Source organism: Ochlerotatus camptorhynchus, unplaced genomic scaffold, assembly GCF_037179485.1.
Source record: "Ochlerotatus camptorhynchus isolate MF236.1 unplaced genomic scaffold, CSIRO-AGI_Acam_v1.1 ptg000114l, whole genome shotgun sequence".
Lineage (NCBI taxonomy): Eukaryota > Metazoa > Arthropoda > Insecta > Diptera > Culicidae > Ochlerotatus > Ochlerotatus camptorhynchus.
In genome coordinates, this window is record NW_027040604.1 from 82,572 (window position 1) to 100,417 (window position 17,846).

Genomic DNA, 17,846 nt, shown 5'->3' on the forward strand with positions numbered 1-17,846 from the left:
TCACATATTTTATTTAGAAAAAAATATACATGCTAATAAATTTAAGACATCAGGTATCTGGGTATATAGGTACCCAATATCAGAAAAGTATTAAAAAACAATTAAAACCTTCAATAATTTTTGAATATGTTTTTAATAAAAGGCTTATTAAAATGCTATCTTCTGTGAACTTTTAAGATGGACACTTAAAAATTAACAAAAATTATTGAACATGAATTTTTAGGCACATTTTGGAACTTTCCGTTTGAAATTTTTTAAACAGAAACCAAGTTTTTAGACTTTTCAAATCGATTGCCGTACAAAAAAAAAATATGGGCAAGACCTTTAAAAATTTGACCAAAAGTTGTTGTTCTATGATTTTTGATAATTTTCAAGTGTCTATCTTGAAATTTTCATTAAAGGTAGCATTTTTTATAAGCTAAAAATATTCAATACATATTGAGAGAGTATTCAAGTTTTAAACCCATAATTACTTGAAATAATTTACCGAGTATCGTAATTATGTTTTCCTTCAACTTTGTGGCAGACGTCATGTCGATTAAAAGTGCCACTTTCAAGTAAGGATTTGTTGAAAAATATCGAATACGCCAGTTTGAAGTTTTGAGCAACATTCAAAATGGCCGAATTTTAGCTCAAATGTGAATGATTGACCATAGTAAACAATTATCCAATGTTTCATGCAAACCGGAGAAGATCGAGTCTGAAATCCAATTTTGCCTTGCTATTTGGCCTGGAAATGGCTTCCTTATCTCAGTCGGTAAAGGCGCAGCTATAAAGCAAGACCATGCTGGAGGTGGCTGATCGAACCCATCTCGGTCCGGTCTAGGACATTTTCGGGTTAGGAAGTTTCTCGTATTCCCTGGGCTTAGAGTATGATTGTATTTGCCACACAATTATGCTTATGCAAAAAATGGTACAGGCATCGGAAGATCTCAATTATGTTAAGAGCACGCAATAAGCTTATATGCGATGAGCAATAAGCTTGAAATGCGAGGAAATAAAAGAAGAAGAAGAAGGTCTGCACAACATTTAAATTAGTTAGAAGGGTTCGATCTCATCGATCTCAGGTTAAAAGGTCTCGACTGATAAATTCAGGTTTTTTAAACAAACATTCCCAAACCTTGACAAATTAACGAATAAATGGAATAAACATGAAATATTTGCTGCGATTTCATTTGAAAGGAATGCTGCTAAGAGTACTGCTGAATTCTTGGGTAATATGAAGGAATTAGTGAAAAACATTTATGATGTTTTGTAACTCAATTCCTACCTCAGTAGATGGTACCTTGAATATCGAGTAAGGGAGACTTTTGCCGATCAAAGAAAAAGAAGAAATTTATCCAAGCAGGTATCATCTGCTTTGAATATGAAAATTAATTTGGAGTTATGTTGTTGTAATGATATTTGGCAGTGTGAATCAACATTGTTTATTTTCATTGCTGTTCGTTCCTTCATTATAACCTGTTACAATTTTGATGCAGGATGAATTATTGTTTTGATTTTACCTAGTGAACTATTCATCCAAACCGTTGAAAAATCTGGCAACGATCTGAGTTTCATACGACAAAGAAGCTATTTCAGATTACTCCAACAAAAATCACGTGAAAACAGATTACTTTAATACCTTATTACGTTGTACATAGTTGGAGATGCAGCAATCAACTTCGCATTGGGGATGATTTCCATCATGCCCGCAGACTATTACTTTATCTTCTCGGATAGTCTCAGTTCGATCGAGGCTATTCGGTCGATGAAACAAGGTAGGCACTCATCTTATTTCCTTTCAAAGGTAAGGGAGCAGATGAGTTTGCTGGTCGAAAGATCATATATGATTAACTTTGTATGGGTCCCTTCACATTGCTCAATCCCAGGCAATGAGAAGGTGGGCGCGCAGGAAGGCGAATTGTATGACAGGCAAATTTTACACGATGAATTTTACCATTTAGTGCGTCAGAGTACCCTGGCAAACCGATTGGGACAATGGAAATCTTGGACGGTGGTTACATTCAATTATTCCTAATGTTTCTTCGAGAGCGTGGTTTAAAGGCTTGAACTTAAGTCGTGACTTCATTCACGTGATGAGTAGACTTATGTCCAACCACTACTCGCTAAATGCTCACCTCAATAGAATAAACCTCGTGGACAGCAACATCTGTCGGTGTGGAAACGGTTACGATGACATCAATCACGCAGTTTGGCAATGTACGGATAATGACGCCGCCAGAGAGCGACTTTTGAATACCCTCGAGGCCCAAGGAAGACAACCCTATGTTCCTATCAGAGACGTGTTGGGAACTCGCGATATCTGCTATATGCAGTCGGTTTATGTGTTTCTTCAAATGCCTAGTATAAGAATTTAATTCCTTTGTCTTTTGTGTCTCTTCAATAGTTTTGTTTGTCTTGATGTATTTGTCCCCCATAGCCGGTCGAACTCCAGACGAAACTAGAACCGCACTACCGTTCATACTGGCGACAACGCTCTGATGAGACAACGAAACCTTACCCCCAAGCTCCTCCCCTGATCCTATCATTCGACAATGTACCTATCTAACTTCGAGTAAGCCGCGAGTATTCGGCCCAACTCCTACTAGACATAGAATTAAGAGAATTTTGTTACAAACAAAGAACAATGAACTATCGGCTCTGTAAAGCTAACGCGATTAAGCCTTCCAAATAAAAGAACTAGTTAAAAATAGCTGGAGATGTTTAACGTCAAATATCAGACTTAAAGTGGTCATTTTAGTTCCGTCAGATTACGGCAGTGTGAAAATTGAAATTGGAGCTATTGTTGCCTTTACCGCTGTATATGCACTGCCGTAACCTAACGGAATTATCAACTATTACTTTCATCTCCTCATCTATGTATTGTATAAAATTACCACTTTAAGTCTGATATTTGATGTTAAGCATCTCCAACTATGTAAATCGTTAACTTCGCGCATGAAGCAATACAAACATGATTAGTTAAAGCGCTCATCACGTTGTTTTTCCTTTTAAATCTACTACTGTTGTATCAGTTTCACTATTCACTTTTACTATCACTTTGAAAAACCTTTAACAGATACGTTTACTACTTGAAAACTTCTTCTAGACTATGACTTGACACTGAAGAAGTTTGCTAGTAGTGAACGAAATACGAATACGAATACGTTATAGGTTTTTAAAGGTGATAGTGAAAATTAATAGTGAAAGTGATACATTAGTAGAAGAATTAAAAGGGAAAACAACGTAATAAGGTATACAATTATTCTACTAAAACGTTCATCAATTAGTTTTGAGATTTATTTTCTTTTTATGAATAAGAGATTTACGCAATGGTTTTGGAAAACAATTTGTTTCAATTCATGAATCATATCATTATTCATAGTGCTTTTTGACAGACTTTTGAACAAATAAAATAAAAGTTAGAGCGATATTAGTGAAATATCCTTTTTTATTTTGAAATGCACCCTATCCCATACCGGGATGACTGTATTTCCAAAAACAAAATTGGATCCTTCAACCATAAATTAAATAGAAATAATTTGACATAGCTTCACAGTAGAACAGGTTTAAAAAAAACATCAAATCTATGTCAGAAATGGATTAAATGAAAAAAGAACTCGTTTCTATACGAAAACATAATCCAAGACATGCCCAAAAAAGAAACATCCACCCTCACGCAAAGAAACCGCTCTACATAGATGCACACACACATACCTTTGCTTTTCCCGTTGCACATTCTCCGCTTTCCGCGCACCTTAATGCGCTTGATGATCGACATATAGTTATCGCCTTGCTGACTTCCGGGGCCGCACTTGATGCTGTCCACCGAGAGGTGTGTGTCGTTCTCGACCAGCTTCAGCAGCTTTTCCACACTGTCCAGCTGCTCCTGGGAGGAGTCCTCATCGGCATTCTCGGTGAATGCACTGATTTCAGCGACTTTCTTCATGTTTGTCTAAAATCACTGACCACTTGTTTGTTATTTCTCACGAATTTCACTTTGCACCAAAATATCGATTCCATTCAATTCAATGCACTGTGCGTTGCATCTTCACTTCTACAGCAAAAATAACTACGGGAACTACGGGAAGGCACAACACTTTCGACACTAATCCATCGAATATTGCTTTCTGATTTCACTAATCACACTTTGAGATGCACCTTGTTAGAAGCACGTAGAGTACATAGAAGAGCGCACCCAACAACGGTAGAGAGCTCTATGGAACTGGTCTGCGAAGCTCGGTTCGGTTTTACTCACGGCCGCGGTGCAACTGGAAATGCAACTGAAAATGTACATTTTTGCTTTATTTTCCGCTCCTATTGGCACTCGCTTGTTCTCGCTGGGTTGCATGACTATGTATTTACCCACAGCAAAAGGGAGTTGTGGGGAGGTGACGATGCACTCGCCGCTACACGCTGAATACAAGATCTACGGTTGATAAATGTGGACCAAGTTCTACTTTTGGGAAAATACCCTAAGTATTCTCCCACGAACTCAACCGTATTGCGTTAAAATAAGGTAAAAATTGATCACCTTAAATTTCCTCAAAAGAATTTTCACACTGTACTCGTGCCCTTCAAGAGCATCGGTTCTGCGAACTAGATTCTTGTCAAGGAAAAACTGCATTCGTGTTTCATTTAACCCACCGCCGCCGACTCAAAACAGAATGGTGGAACGCGCGCGCAAAATGGTGTTGGTGTGAGTGGATGCAGTCAGCCAGCATGGTTCTGCACTTTCGCTCTCGCGCATTGTCTCTCGCTCTCTCCACTCGTAAGCTTTGCGTTCATTCTGGCCACTCAGTATTTGTGGCAGTTAGAAAACATGTGGGTGCTACGATTTTGCGCCACTTTTCAAATCGATTCATTTGGCAGCTTTTGGCATTAAGCTCATGAATGGGTAACACTTTCAAACTCATCAGAGAAGGCTAGGAAAAGCGAAGAAGAGCTTTTAAGCTTTTTACTGATTACTGAATGCCACGCTTGAGGTGGGGTTGATTTGGACGGTTGCATCGATGTAAAGCACCATGCTGCTGCTTTGAAATATGAAGTTCGAAGCGGTTCCTCGCGCGTTTTCTGACTAGCAAGAAAAAGTTTCTCTTCCCGATTAGATGGGTAAAAATTGAAGTACACGGAGAATGAGAACGACTCAAATTTGAGTTTAGTTCACTCATAATCGCCAAAAGTGCAGGAACTCAGCGATGAGTAAAATTTGTCTCATGGTTTCCTGTGGAAAACCCTAAAAAATCTGCCGGAAAATGAGGAAATTGACGAAAATTTTATTCAGTACCAATAGACTGAGTGAATCCAATCTTTACTTTTCTCAAATTCGTGAATTTTTCCCTAGAAAATCCTGGAAAAACCTGGGAAAACATGAGGCAAATTAACTCACCGCTGAGTTCCTGCACTTTTGGCTATTATGAGTGAACTAAACTCAAATTTGAGTCGTTCTCATTCGCCGTGTAGAAGTTCATTGCGTTTTAAATTTTCAGTTGAGTTTAGTTGTCTTTCGCTTCCCGGAAAAAAACATACAATTACCATAAAATAAAATACAGTTGCAACGAAATCTATAGTCAACAATCTATCTTATTTTACGTATATTGTACAAGAAATTTTAACATATTGTTATTACAATAGATGTACAATATATCCCATATTGTAAGGAATTTCAACAATAGAACAATATTACAATTAACGGTAAATGGCGCAAGTTTGTTCGAGAAAAAGTGATTTTTCGTATGGTTAAGATACATAAGTACCCCCTTGTTCTATTGTAGATCTCTCCATTTACCATAGATTCTATTGTGGAAATAATAAATTCTATGGTTATTTTATTGTTGTAGACGGTACGATTTACTGTGAATACAATAAATTCTATTGTATGATTACAATGCATTTCATTGCACCTCTGTGGTTCCTTTTTTACGGGTTGATACCTAGATCTGAACGGTGGTTTTGCTCTATCTATGCACATAATCTTTAATTTACAGTCTGCACTTCGAATTGCAGGCAATATAGAGAAAACATTGCTTATGTCCTAGGAGTACGCTAAACGTTGGCTAAATGAAAAAGACTTTTAAATTATTTAAAATAAATCCAACTACAGTCAAGTATCTAAACCCATAGTCCACTTAGTGAAAGGATTTCGTTAGTTGGGCTGAGCAGTCAAAGCAGAAAATTAGTTGAGGGATACACCGATTGTTTATTATCATCGAAATCGTGTATCAGCTCAGCGAAATTCACAAACATTTGAGAACGGATGAAGTTAGGGACAAAGTTTATGGGAACTAATTCAATAAACATTAGTTGCAGAATCATTTATTGGTATTATTTAACTTAGAAAGTTTGATGAAAAAAAAAACTTTTAAGCATTTATTCATTATATACTTTGCACCAGATTTAAGGGCATACCTTCAGCTCTCTTCACAAAAACAAAATCGAAGGGGGGATCTTTTGAGAAAACTAGCAATTTAACTACTTCTACTACTACTACTTCTTCTCAGACGTGATTTTGATCAAATATACCGTTTTCAAGTTTTGATTAAATATACCATTTTCAATTTATGATTTTTTTTGTAAAAAATAAGCCCCAATTTTTAATAAGTTCTTATCAAGTGGTTGGTCACTAGGATGGGTCATCATGATCATTTTTTTCAGAACAATGTTTTTTTGGTTCCATTTGGGGTCCCAAACAACTATGCAAAACTTGGGGACGATTGGTTGTAACCCGGCTTTCCGCATTGCGTTTGAAATTTGTATATAAATTACTATGGGAAAACCTACTTTTTTGCATCTTTATTACTAGGGACCACAAAACACGCATCTAAATACGTTAAAGTATTGCCCAGAAAGTGCCTAACAACTTTACCAAAGGATGTATTGTACTAGAATGCCCCTTATAAAAGTTATAGCTGTTCAAAAATCACTGTTTCGAATTAAATGCCAAAAATCCCTTTTTCTGCCAACACTGCCGGTGTACCAATGAAAGTCAAACTCCAAACTGAAATAGTTTTGAAGTTGATTATTTTATCGGTTTGGAATGTTCAGATATGCTTAGTCGAAGTCTACTCTTTTGGTGCAGTATACAATGTCAGATATATTCACACAAATGTCATTGGATTGTAATGATTATATTTCATTTTATTATATTCTACGGTTTCTCGAGGTACTCTTTTCGATTCGTGAAGCAAATATTGCTGTTGAACTAGGTCTCGGGTGAATTTCTTGATAAGTCAGAAATTAGTTTCACACCTCATTCAGCCATATCGTTGACAACCATCAAGGAAGCAACTCGTTGTATCGCATTGAAATAATCTGTAAAGGGTGTCCACGATGAAATTGCCACACTATGAGATTGCTCTAACTTTTTAACCGTTGGGTAGAATTTAATGAAAATTTGGGTGGATTTAGTTCATAGTGCATTATTTACATCCTGCAAGTTTTAAAGTCCTGTGATCAAAACTCGCGGAAATGGAGTCGAAAGAACAGCTCGTGCGTGATAAAATCTTGCGCATTCATCACGAGTACAAGGATCTCTAGCATCGTTCCATCGCTAAAACGTTGGGAATCGCGAATTCCACGGTGTCGCGAGTGATTAAGCGGTTCGAGGAACGGTTGACCACCGATCGGAAGCCCAGAAGTGAAGGAAAAAGTATTCCGTACAACACCAAAAATCACAACCGCGTAGTTGGGGCCTTCAACCGAAATCCGAACGCCTCCGTTAGGGATGTGGCTAAGAAGCTGCACCTAAGCCGAAGTTTTGTCCAGAAGGCCAAAACTAAGGCTGGGCTTCGAACGTTCAAGGTACAAAAGGCCCCTAATCGCGACGAGAAGCAGAACAAGTCCGCCAAAACCCGTGCCAGGAAGTTGTACCTCAACATGCTGACGAAAGTTGAGTGCTGCATCATGGACGACGAAACATATGTGAAAGCCGACTTCAAACAGATCCCCGGCAACCTGTTTTTCACGGCCAAGGATAAGTTCAGCGTTCCGGAGCATGTCCGCACTCATAAGATGTCCAAATTTGCGAAGAAATTCCTGGTTTGGCAAGCCATCTGCACGTGCGGGAAGCGGAGTGCACCTTTCGTGACCCAGGACACGATGAACGGACAGGTGTACATAAAAGAGTGCCTCCAGAAGCGGCTGCTTCCTCTCCTGAAGGCCCACAACGTCCCAACAATCTTCTGGCCGGATTTGGCCTCATGCCACTACTCCAAGGACGTGCTGAAGTGGTATGCGGACAATAAGGTCAATTTCGTGCCGAAAATGTTCAACCCTCCCAACACTCCGGAGCTCCGCCCCATCGAGAAGTACTGGGCAATTATGAAGCAGCACCTTCTTAAACGACCTAAGGTAGTGAAGACAGTCGAGGAACTGAAGAAAGTATGGGTTTACATGCAAAAAACGGTTGATTCACAGGTTGTGCAGAATCTTATGGCCGGGGTTAAGGCCAAGGTGCGGGCATTTGCGTATGGACTGTAAATAAAATACGAGTAAAATGGTAAAATGAAGTTTAATAGTTATTTCTCAATCCCTGAAAATTTGATGGCAATCGGATAAAACTCGAATTTTGCGAATCAATTTTGTGTGTGACAATTTCATCGTGGACACCCTTTATCATTACTCCACTCGTTTGCCGGTTTTTGCATGAAGCCGGTCGAAATTTCGAAAAGGAATCAGCACTGTTATAAATGCCGTTTGACTTGGGAGCCCAACTGAAACGTAGCCCACTTAAAGTTAGCCCAACAAGCGAAATCCGACTGTACCTGTATCTGAGACGAAACTTATGAAGACAGTTTAAGTTTTCTACTATTTTTTTGTTTTTGACGTACGGCTACTTCTGTGTTTTCTATATGCGGGTGGCCCGAATGGCAGTTTAATATTTCAAATAAAAGCTTTATATAGAAATAATATAGCAGCTGGACTAATAATTCAAACAACATCTCCTCACTAACAAATGAACGGACAAGTGGATATTAAATATTTACACTACAACAATTTTCGTTTTAAAACTTCAAATAGTTATCCTCACTTTCAGACCGTTAATACTCGCGCACATAGAATGGACTATGGCCGTTCCGGTGGTACTGATAGTGACGGTTGCATAAAACGTCAGCGACGACTGGGTTGTGACTCACAACTTGTGAGAGTTAGAGTCGGTGTGAGTCACGTTAAGAGTAAAGCCAAGTCGACCTATTGAACTGTCAAACCGGCTACCTATCGTGCAAAGTAAACCAACATTACGGTGCTATGAAAGGTCTACGAAAGGTATTGCAATAAAATATAACATAAAATCGAAAAAAAAAATGATCATAAACACCCCGTGAGCATTAATGGGATACGTTTGGTAACCATCAGTAATGCGTATATTTACTATTTTTTGTTACGATAATTTGATTAAATCACTGATATAATGATTTACTATAGTCGCTATTTTTTCTCGCTAGAAGTCATTTGAAGATGCAGAAGTCCTCTGTTGCCAAGTGAAAGGAAAAAAAACCTTTAGAAAACCGTGATGCGAGTTCAACTGTTTTTCTCTTGGCGTGACTTATTATAAACCGACTCAAGTTAGAGTTGCAACATCGGTGAACACAACCGCATTGGAAATCGCTTTTGGCACTACTTTTTGAATGCATCCACCTGCTGATACCGCAGCCAGCCTTAGCAATAGAAAGACTTCCGTCTCATTGTTTCAGGATTTGACCATCTCGTACCGTGCTTCCACGTTATCCCGGACCATTGGCAAGTAGCAATCGTCTCTGCAGCCGATTTAGATTCACTTCTCCCGTGCCTGATCGATGACCAGTTTCACTCTTTCGTCAACTTCATTCCAAAAATCTTGCTTCCCAAAATTTAACGACGGGTGCTTTGAATCGATAGTGTGAGCTCGTTTCAGCGATTGAAACATCAACAGAAGCTTGCTGCAGAGGCTGTAAATTTTGAATGCCATCAGATGCGTTTCAATGTTATCTTTATTGAGCAGCCTCAAGAACTTGAACTTTCGGTCGGGCCAGTTTGTCCGGTATGAGCATGTCCTACTGGAGTACCTCTGGAGCATCGTCTTTTGGTTCGGATTCAACTGCTAGTTCTGTTGTTGCTTCAAAACAAAGCATTTGAACTGTCAAATAAACCATGTTGCCAAACATGCCATTATTCACAAGCAAACAATGACTGGCACTGCCGGCACTGTTGCGGCATACTGAGATAAAAGTTAGCGCGAAATGAGTGTGAAGAGTATCCACCCCTTGCTTCTAATAAAAAATCAGCCCGGAAAAGCTAACATTTTGAAGTAGGACTACGTCTGTAATTTCTATATGGATCGATCGATACCGAAAATTTGAACCAACGCAACTTTCCTGATTCACTCAATGGCAGACGTCAAATGATAGAACCCACCGTTAAGTTTTTTTTAAACTTAATTTTTAGTATTTTTTTATTATCGTATGGGATGAAGTTGACCATGTAGATTTTATGCAATGCAATATTCAAAAATTAGCATTTATACTTGATTTGTGTTCGATGAAGAAGAATCTGCTTTCGCCGGTGGTGTAGTGGTTATCGTGACTGCTTTCTATAACCCCGATGGGTCTGAGTTCAATCCCAGCCGAGGTCGGTGGGATTTTTCTGAGGCATAAAAATCTCTGGTCACGTCTTCCTTCGGAAGGGAAGTAAAGCCGTTGGTCCCGGCCCATGTGTGTTGTGAATGGGTGCGATATCCTACGCAGGTGTGGAAGCTGCCTTCCTGCACATTCGATTGCCGTCAATGGATGGCAATCGATGTCCGTCGGTGATTGGCACTAGATTGCGGAACAGAGACCGACGTTAAATAAAGGAAATAAGAAGAAGAATCTGGTGGTTACATTTCAACAAAAGTTGTGGTTTACGAAAAGCAACATATTTTGTTGCAACTTACATTAAAATACGCGTAAATGTACACCGTTTGAAAAATTCATGTAAATTTCTGTGAGATATAGCGTACATAAAATTAACGCTAGATTTGGCTTTTTGTTCCTGCCATGTGCATTTTGTGTTCGTACCGTGCGCACGGCTATTAGTTACCGGCGCATTTTCTTTGACAATGAAAACCGAGATGACAACTTGATCAGCAGGAAGTTAAACTCGATTGACTTAGACAAGGTAGAATCTTCATTAGTCGATCAAATAATCGATTTCTTTATTCGCTTTCTACCGCGATCTGAGCGATGGATTTGCAATATTGATACATGCAATAAACAGTTCAAGGTTTGAGCTTATGATTGCGTGAGTCAATATTGCAAATCCATCGCGGTTGTGATAGAAACCGAAGAAATTTAATTAATTTTTTGATCGAAAAATGGAGATAGGACTTATTCTAAAATCAATCTAGCTATCACGTCCATATAGAGCTTTTTGACGTTTAAACGGCGCACACTAATGCATCATTTAAACTGAATGAGGGTGAGCAAGAGAGAAACAGATTAGTGGGAAAATAAACCAACCGTTCATCCCTGTGTGCTGGATAGAGAAATGTCAAAAAGGTCTATACCACACTAATAAAAACAACCTCAGCTCCTCGGCATTTTTTCTCTTTGTTCTTTTGTAGTTCTACCAAAATAGGATCGCTTAGAAGATAAGATGAGCATCCAGTTATCTTCTTAAGCTTTTTAAGCTCCTCGTGAAGGTGGGTTACTATGGTTCTGGTTTTGCACATTATTTTTTTAGTCTTCCTCAATTCTTGCTTCAACTTGAGATTTTGCTTTTACAATTCCACATTTTTTTCCGCCATAAGTACGTAAGGGTCTGCCAGATAAGTATGATCGTGCTCAGTGCTGTTCATTGTTTTATTCTGGTTGATTCTGCGCTCCTGAACAGGAGTCTCAGTTGTTTCTGCGATTACAACTTCTCCGGCGATCTCTACATTTTCTCCATCGATATCAGGAACTTCACGAGTGTTCACATCAAGAATCGTGCCCTCTATTCCTGCATTAGAAGCATTTCTAAATGGATATGAAGGAAATTGTGTTGTTCGGAGTCTATAAGAGAATATTTTTAGGACATGTATTTTTTGTTTTAATCGTTTGATAGCGTTTCCAACTTAATACCCTTGGCTCTTAATAAGAACATTTGCAAAATCCTCATCGCAGAAATGATCAGAACATATGAAGCTTTTGGAAGAAAACTGTTTTACGTCACAAAATGATTTCCATGCATCCAAATCTTTCGTGTTGCTGGAAGAAACAAAATCTTCAAAACGCATTCATTATGTAAAAGAAACCAAAGTGTACCTGTTTTTCAATAATATAAAAAAAAAAAAGATTTCGAGCATGGTCCCGTTGAAACACCTTTTCATTCGCGTACTTCACACCTTTTGTAGACCATTTTAACCGGAGTGTTTTCAAATATATCAATAAATAATTACTTGTTTGGTAAGTTGACAGCTGGCAGTTCATCGTACATGTAAAATGCGCACGCTTGCCGTTGGCTTTCATAAGTGAAAGAGGCGCTGTTTCAGTGATGCAAAGTTCCCTTCGAAATGAGCTCTCTATTATAATTATTTCTCTAAGCCGTTAGTTAGGGCAAACCTGAGTGATGCGGAGAAACACGAAATGGTTGTCAAAAAAAAAAATCAACTGGTGCTGTCAAAGAGAATCCAACGATCGACAGCTGCTAAAAGTGTTACTGTTCTTAAACAATCTCAGTCGGCCGAGAAAGTATTGTGGACAATGTTAAAAATATTGTCATTTAATTCATCGAAAAAGTCTTTATAACGCTCTTTGTTCAATAAAAAAAAAATTCAATTTACACTTTGGTATTAACAGTACATAATATTTATTAACCACTAGTGCTTCGACTATCGTGTTTAGTTTTTAACATTTTCCATACTTTTTCCGCGTTTAATCTGTGTTGTATCAATGATTTTATAAGAAGTTCTTCAATTCATGGCAGTTTGGTAACATTACTGGGAAAGAAACAGAAAGCAGGTAAGTTTAAAACTCTTTTCCTGATTGTTGGAATGGCATTATTGCGTTTCACCAGATTCCCCTGCGGATTGTATTGAAACGATGTTCTTTTATCAAAATGGTCCTGCGGAAATAAAAATATCATAAACCGAGCTTTTAACATAAACCGAGCTTTTAACGATCGTCCTTACTGGTTTTCGAACAGCCCTTTACAGAACAGCGCATTTTTTACCAATATTCTAAACCAAAAAACTTGCTCAAACACTCGAAAGTAAACAATACAACGAACGAACGAACCTGAACGACCTGCACTTCCAACAGAATTAAGTGAATTTTGTTACAAACAAAGAACAATGAATTATCGGCTCCGTAAAGCTAACGCGATTGAGCCTTAAAAATAAACGAACTAGATAAAAAAACAATCATACATCAGCTTGAATTACATTGATCGATATTTCTTTTTTTTGCTGTGTACACTCAACTTAGCTGAAAATGAAGACAACCTTATCAGGTAGACCAACTCCTGCATGGATTTGAATTTTGACATAAAAGCATTCTTGATCAAGGCAACCACTGAGTATCAAGTCAACATTTGCTTTTTTCTTGATTCGTGGTTGGATGTTCATTATCGCCTCTGTTGTTGTCAATATTAATATTCGTCTTCATCGTGGTGGGGATGATTTTGAGGATCAAATCCAAAATGATTTTTTTTCATTTTACACTGAAGAACGTGTCGTGTTTGTTTTTACAAACAGATCGATGGCAACTTATTATATCTAGGGTTTAGGCTATGGGGTCAACAATATTCAAACTAATCATTTTGCTCAAAATGAAGTTGATTATTTTGCCTTTGGGGATCGATTCTGATTTTGAAAATTTTGGGTTGGATAATCAAGCACTGATGACTATCAGCAAACGCGTATTCGTTGATGAATAATGAACTCATTTGTTCATTTCGCTCGTACGTAACAGCGAAGATTTTCAAAACAAATGCAATTCATCTACACTGCGCTACTCCTTGCTTGTGATGGTACATTATAAAAACAGACACTGGTAAAGGGCTACGGAGGTAAATTTAGGAAATTTGTATAGGATTACTATTATTATTATTTAGCTTTATTAAGGAGGCTTTCAGCCTTGGGCTGGTTCGGCTCCAAATTTGTATAGGAAAAGTGGTTGAAGTATCCTGGATTTCCAGTTCCAGGACAATATCGAGTTAGGGAGAGATCGAGTAAGAGGACTGTATGAAAAGTGCAGAAGTGGACTTCCATTCAGCAATCAAGACAATTAATATTTGCTAGACCATTATATCAGGATCAGAAAAGTTTCCAAACAATAACTCAATAATTACGCGATCGATAAACTGTAAGATGTGCACTAGAAAAAATCGTAACACGTCAGTCCAACTAGACTGCTGGCTGTTCATCACTTTGTTTTCCTTTATTGTTCACTATTTCAAGGTTGAAGACACGACTCGTTCCGAAACGCACGTATCTACCGTTTATTTACTACACCCAGCGAGTAGTGTAAGTCACGTTTACTACCGTCCACTATCAGACGATAACATTGCATTTGCCGTTAGCGGTTGCAGTTTTATACCTTACTTGAACCATAAATGCGAGTACCGTTTTAGCCAAATACAACTTGCCCGCAAGTTCATGAACCAGATTGGCTAATCTCGTTCGCACAGAAGGTTGTTTGATTGGTTGGTCGCGTAATGTTATGCATGTAGCTAATCCATCATGCGTTTTGAGTCACCTCGGATAAAAACACACCTGTTGCAAGCCAGAGAAGGAGGGAACAATCACCTCGATAGATGTCATTCAACCTGTCCGCCTGCAACCCAGCTACTAGCAGCGTACACTACACTAGATATGACGAGACGAGACGAGAGCGGTCAATGCGAATTCGTTGGCAAGTTTCTTATATGAGCAGTGCCAATTTGGCAGTGAAACGAGTCAAACTTGAAATTAGATCAACGCGCACTTTCTATCAATTGAGCAACCGAAATTCACCCTTTTCGAGCCCAAGCTAAAGTTATCAGCGCACTTTTGACCAGCCAACCAGTCACCAACCAGGGCAGCGCAGCGTCGTTATTCTGGGTCAGTAGAACACGGCAATCAAGCTTCGCTCCAGATACCAGTACACTACGAATCCACAAACTGTGTGGGGAGCGTCTTCTTACTATACTGAACGGAGGCGGGAAAAAGAAGTCAAGTATCAAGTGCAAACCCTCCGTCCGAACACGGCAATCAAGCTTCGCTCCAGATACCAGTACACTACGAATCCACAAACTGTGTGGGGAGCGTCTTCTTACTATACTGAACGGAGGCGGGAAAAAGAAGTCAAGTATCAAGTGCAAACCCTCCGTCCGAGCACAATGCCTTCGATTACGACGGTTCGGTCACTATAGGGTAGGTTCGCGCTTTACTCAGTGCCTAGAGCAGCTCTTATATTATCCCGCGCTAGAGAGAGAGCACGCAAGTACCTAAATACTTGCAAACACCGACGACCGCTGAACACAAACTGATTCCACTTGAGCCGTTTAATGCTAGGAAAGACACACGCGCGCCGCGAAACATTCAACGGCTCGACGGGCGCAATCTTAGTGCCTAGTAGCAGCGCCGGGGCAGTATTTAATAAGTAGCTCTCACTCCCAGCCAACAGTCTCTCGTGCATTTACAGCACGCCGTTCAAGTAGACTTTGCGAGGTAGTTAGGTGGGTAGTCGTTCGTTATCTGTGGCGTCGCCGTCTCTCCGCGCTTGAGCGATTCCGATGCGCGAACATGTGCTCTCCGCCGCTGTTATCAACGATTGCCGGTGGATTTCGAAAGTGTCAACGACTTGAGCCCCTTGACTAAGCTTGGAAGGCGTTCGTCGCGTTAATATCCATTTTAGTGTTGCTATGATGCAATCCCTTGGACAAGTAGAGGATCTTATTGTATTAATATAATCGATTACCGGATTGTTATAGCAATAAATCAGAGGATTCTTTCTTAAAAGGGTGTTATTGTATTTCTACAAATTTAAATTAAGAATTGACATTTCAAATGATTAATGGAATCAACATTACTGACACAGGCGATCATATTCTATTAAGTCCAGGAATCGATAAATTCAGAAGAAAGCCAGTTATTTCGGAACACACTGAAATAAATAAGAGCTAAAATCAACATCATTAATCTAGTCGCTTTCAAAGTTACATCCAGTTGCAGTTAGTCAAAGTCTGTGTATTTTGCTTGGTAGGTGAGTACAATCAGACTATTCTGCGCGGCGTGTGAGGTGAGGACAGTGCAATGATTGTGAAGTGACAATTTCGGAGAACTTCGAGATTAGGGCGTAATTGCTTTTGTAAACAAACACGTCATTTGCCGATTTTCACGAATTAAAGCTCAATCTCAAAAACTAACTACACAAACAGTGATTCCTCTATCATTAGGTATAGTTTGTTTGCGAGATTGTTCTTTTATTCACGAGAAATCGGCGATTTACGTGTTTATTTACAAAAGCAATTACGCCCAAATCTCAGTTCTCCGGAACAGTCACTTCACCTCACACGTCGCGTAAAATAGGCCTAACCTCAATGATACATACAGTCAACTTTTCATTTCTCGATATTGCCAATTCAGAGCAGCATTTGGCGTCAGATTATCAGCTTTAGTAGCATGCTGTGGCTGTCAGTTGCGTCGAATTGCTTTCCCTGAAACGGCAATATTGAAATCGAGATAGGGAGAGATCGACATACAGAACAGTATTTTATCAGCCTACTAGTACGATTCTGGCAGCACTTTGGGTTCAAACAGTGTATTTGTTTATCCCGTATCCTTAGTAAAACTCGCTTACTGGTGATTTTTCCATCGACATATGGAGAGTAATTTGTTCCCGAATATTAGGTACCATTGACATGGAGAAAGATCGAGATAGAGAGAATATCGAGATGAGAGCTGGATGTATGGAAATCTGAAGGGACTGCCCAAATGGTCGAGATACAGATAAATATCGAGATATAGATCTTCGAGAAATGGAGAGTTGACTGCATCTCTATGCCCAGGGAAGTCGTGAAAACCAATCCGAGAAGATCTTCAGCCTGACCGAGAATGACCATGTGGTTTTAATGTCGGAAGATTCAACAGTAATAACACCGATTTGCATCCGAAAGGAGTAAACAAACTTTTCTATTACCGGTTGAAACCGGAATCTTCCTACGCTGCGTTTTCGCTAGACACGCATCGAAGCTCTATCAATGAATGGTTCGATTGGCTTGACATTGGCACGATCACAGCGCGTTGCTGTGGAATGATGATGATTGAGTGTTTTCACCGTTTGTTTTCGGAAATCACTAAAGTGACTCATGATATGTCGGACTGTTTCGAAAGCATTAAAGCATTGTGATTCGGGTTAAGGTTGAAAAACATATTATTCTCAACTTTGGTCTGAACACCGTGTTGACTAATAGCAACCAAGGTTGCAAAGACTCATTTCAGCTAAAATAATGTTTTTCGGAACAATAAAACCAAAAGATGGTATGATGGCATGTTTTACTTGTAACTTACAAGAAGAGGTTACAAAGTATGCGTTGGAAACATAAAACCTGTAAATTTTGATTTCTATGAGTCACAATCCCCGATTTGCTGATCGCTGAGTGAGTGAGTGAGTGAGTGAGTGAGTTTGTGAAAAATCGCTGATTGTGACTCTCATGAAGTGAAATAAACAGGTTTAATATGTCAAACACATTCTTTGCAACCTCTTCTTGTATCCTACCAATTCAAAATTTGATCATGGCATCTAATTATTTCATAATTTAGAAAAACATTGTTTTAGCTGAAATGAGTCTTTGCAACCTTGATAGCAACATGCTCAGACGCATACGAGACAGCCGTGGTAAAATCTGGATCAGTGGAGAATTTGTTGTCAATTTGCTAACTCCTG

The 17,846-nt window shown here is 39.0% G+C and overlaps 1 protein-coding gene across 3 annotated transcripts in view; it reads right to left on the minus strand.

Moving 5' to 3' along the window:
* LOC135699743 (uncharacterized) overlaps positions 1 to 15,532 on the minus strand; it is a 46,804-nt gene extending 31,272 nt beyond the window's left edge. Inside the window, exons 1-2 of one of the 3 annotated variants that reach the window (XM_065220057.1) lie at positions 15,406 to 15,532; positions 3,700 to 4,143 (exon numbers count right to left, since the gene is read on the minus strand). In XM_065220057.1, the coding sequence (XP_065076129.1) occupies positions 3,700 to 3,931 (232 nt within the window). In that variant the 5' untranslated portion in view covers positions 3,932 to 4,143; positions 15,406 to 15,532. Of the gene's footprint in view, positions 1 to 3,699; positions 4,462 to 14,521; positions 15,159 to 15,405 lie in introns of those variants that run through there. The other 2 variants (XM_065220056.1, XM_065220055.1) reach the window with 2 other exon arrangements.
* Positions 15,533 to 17,846: the final 2,314 nt, after the last annotated feature.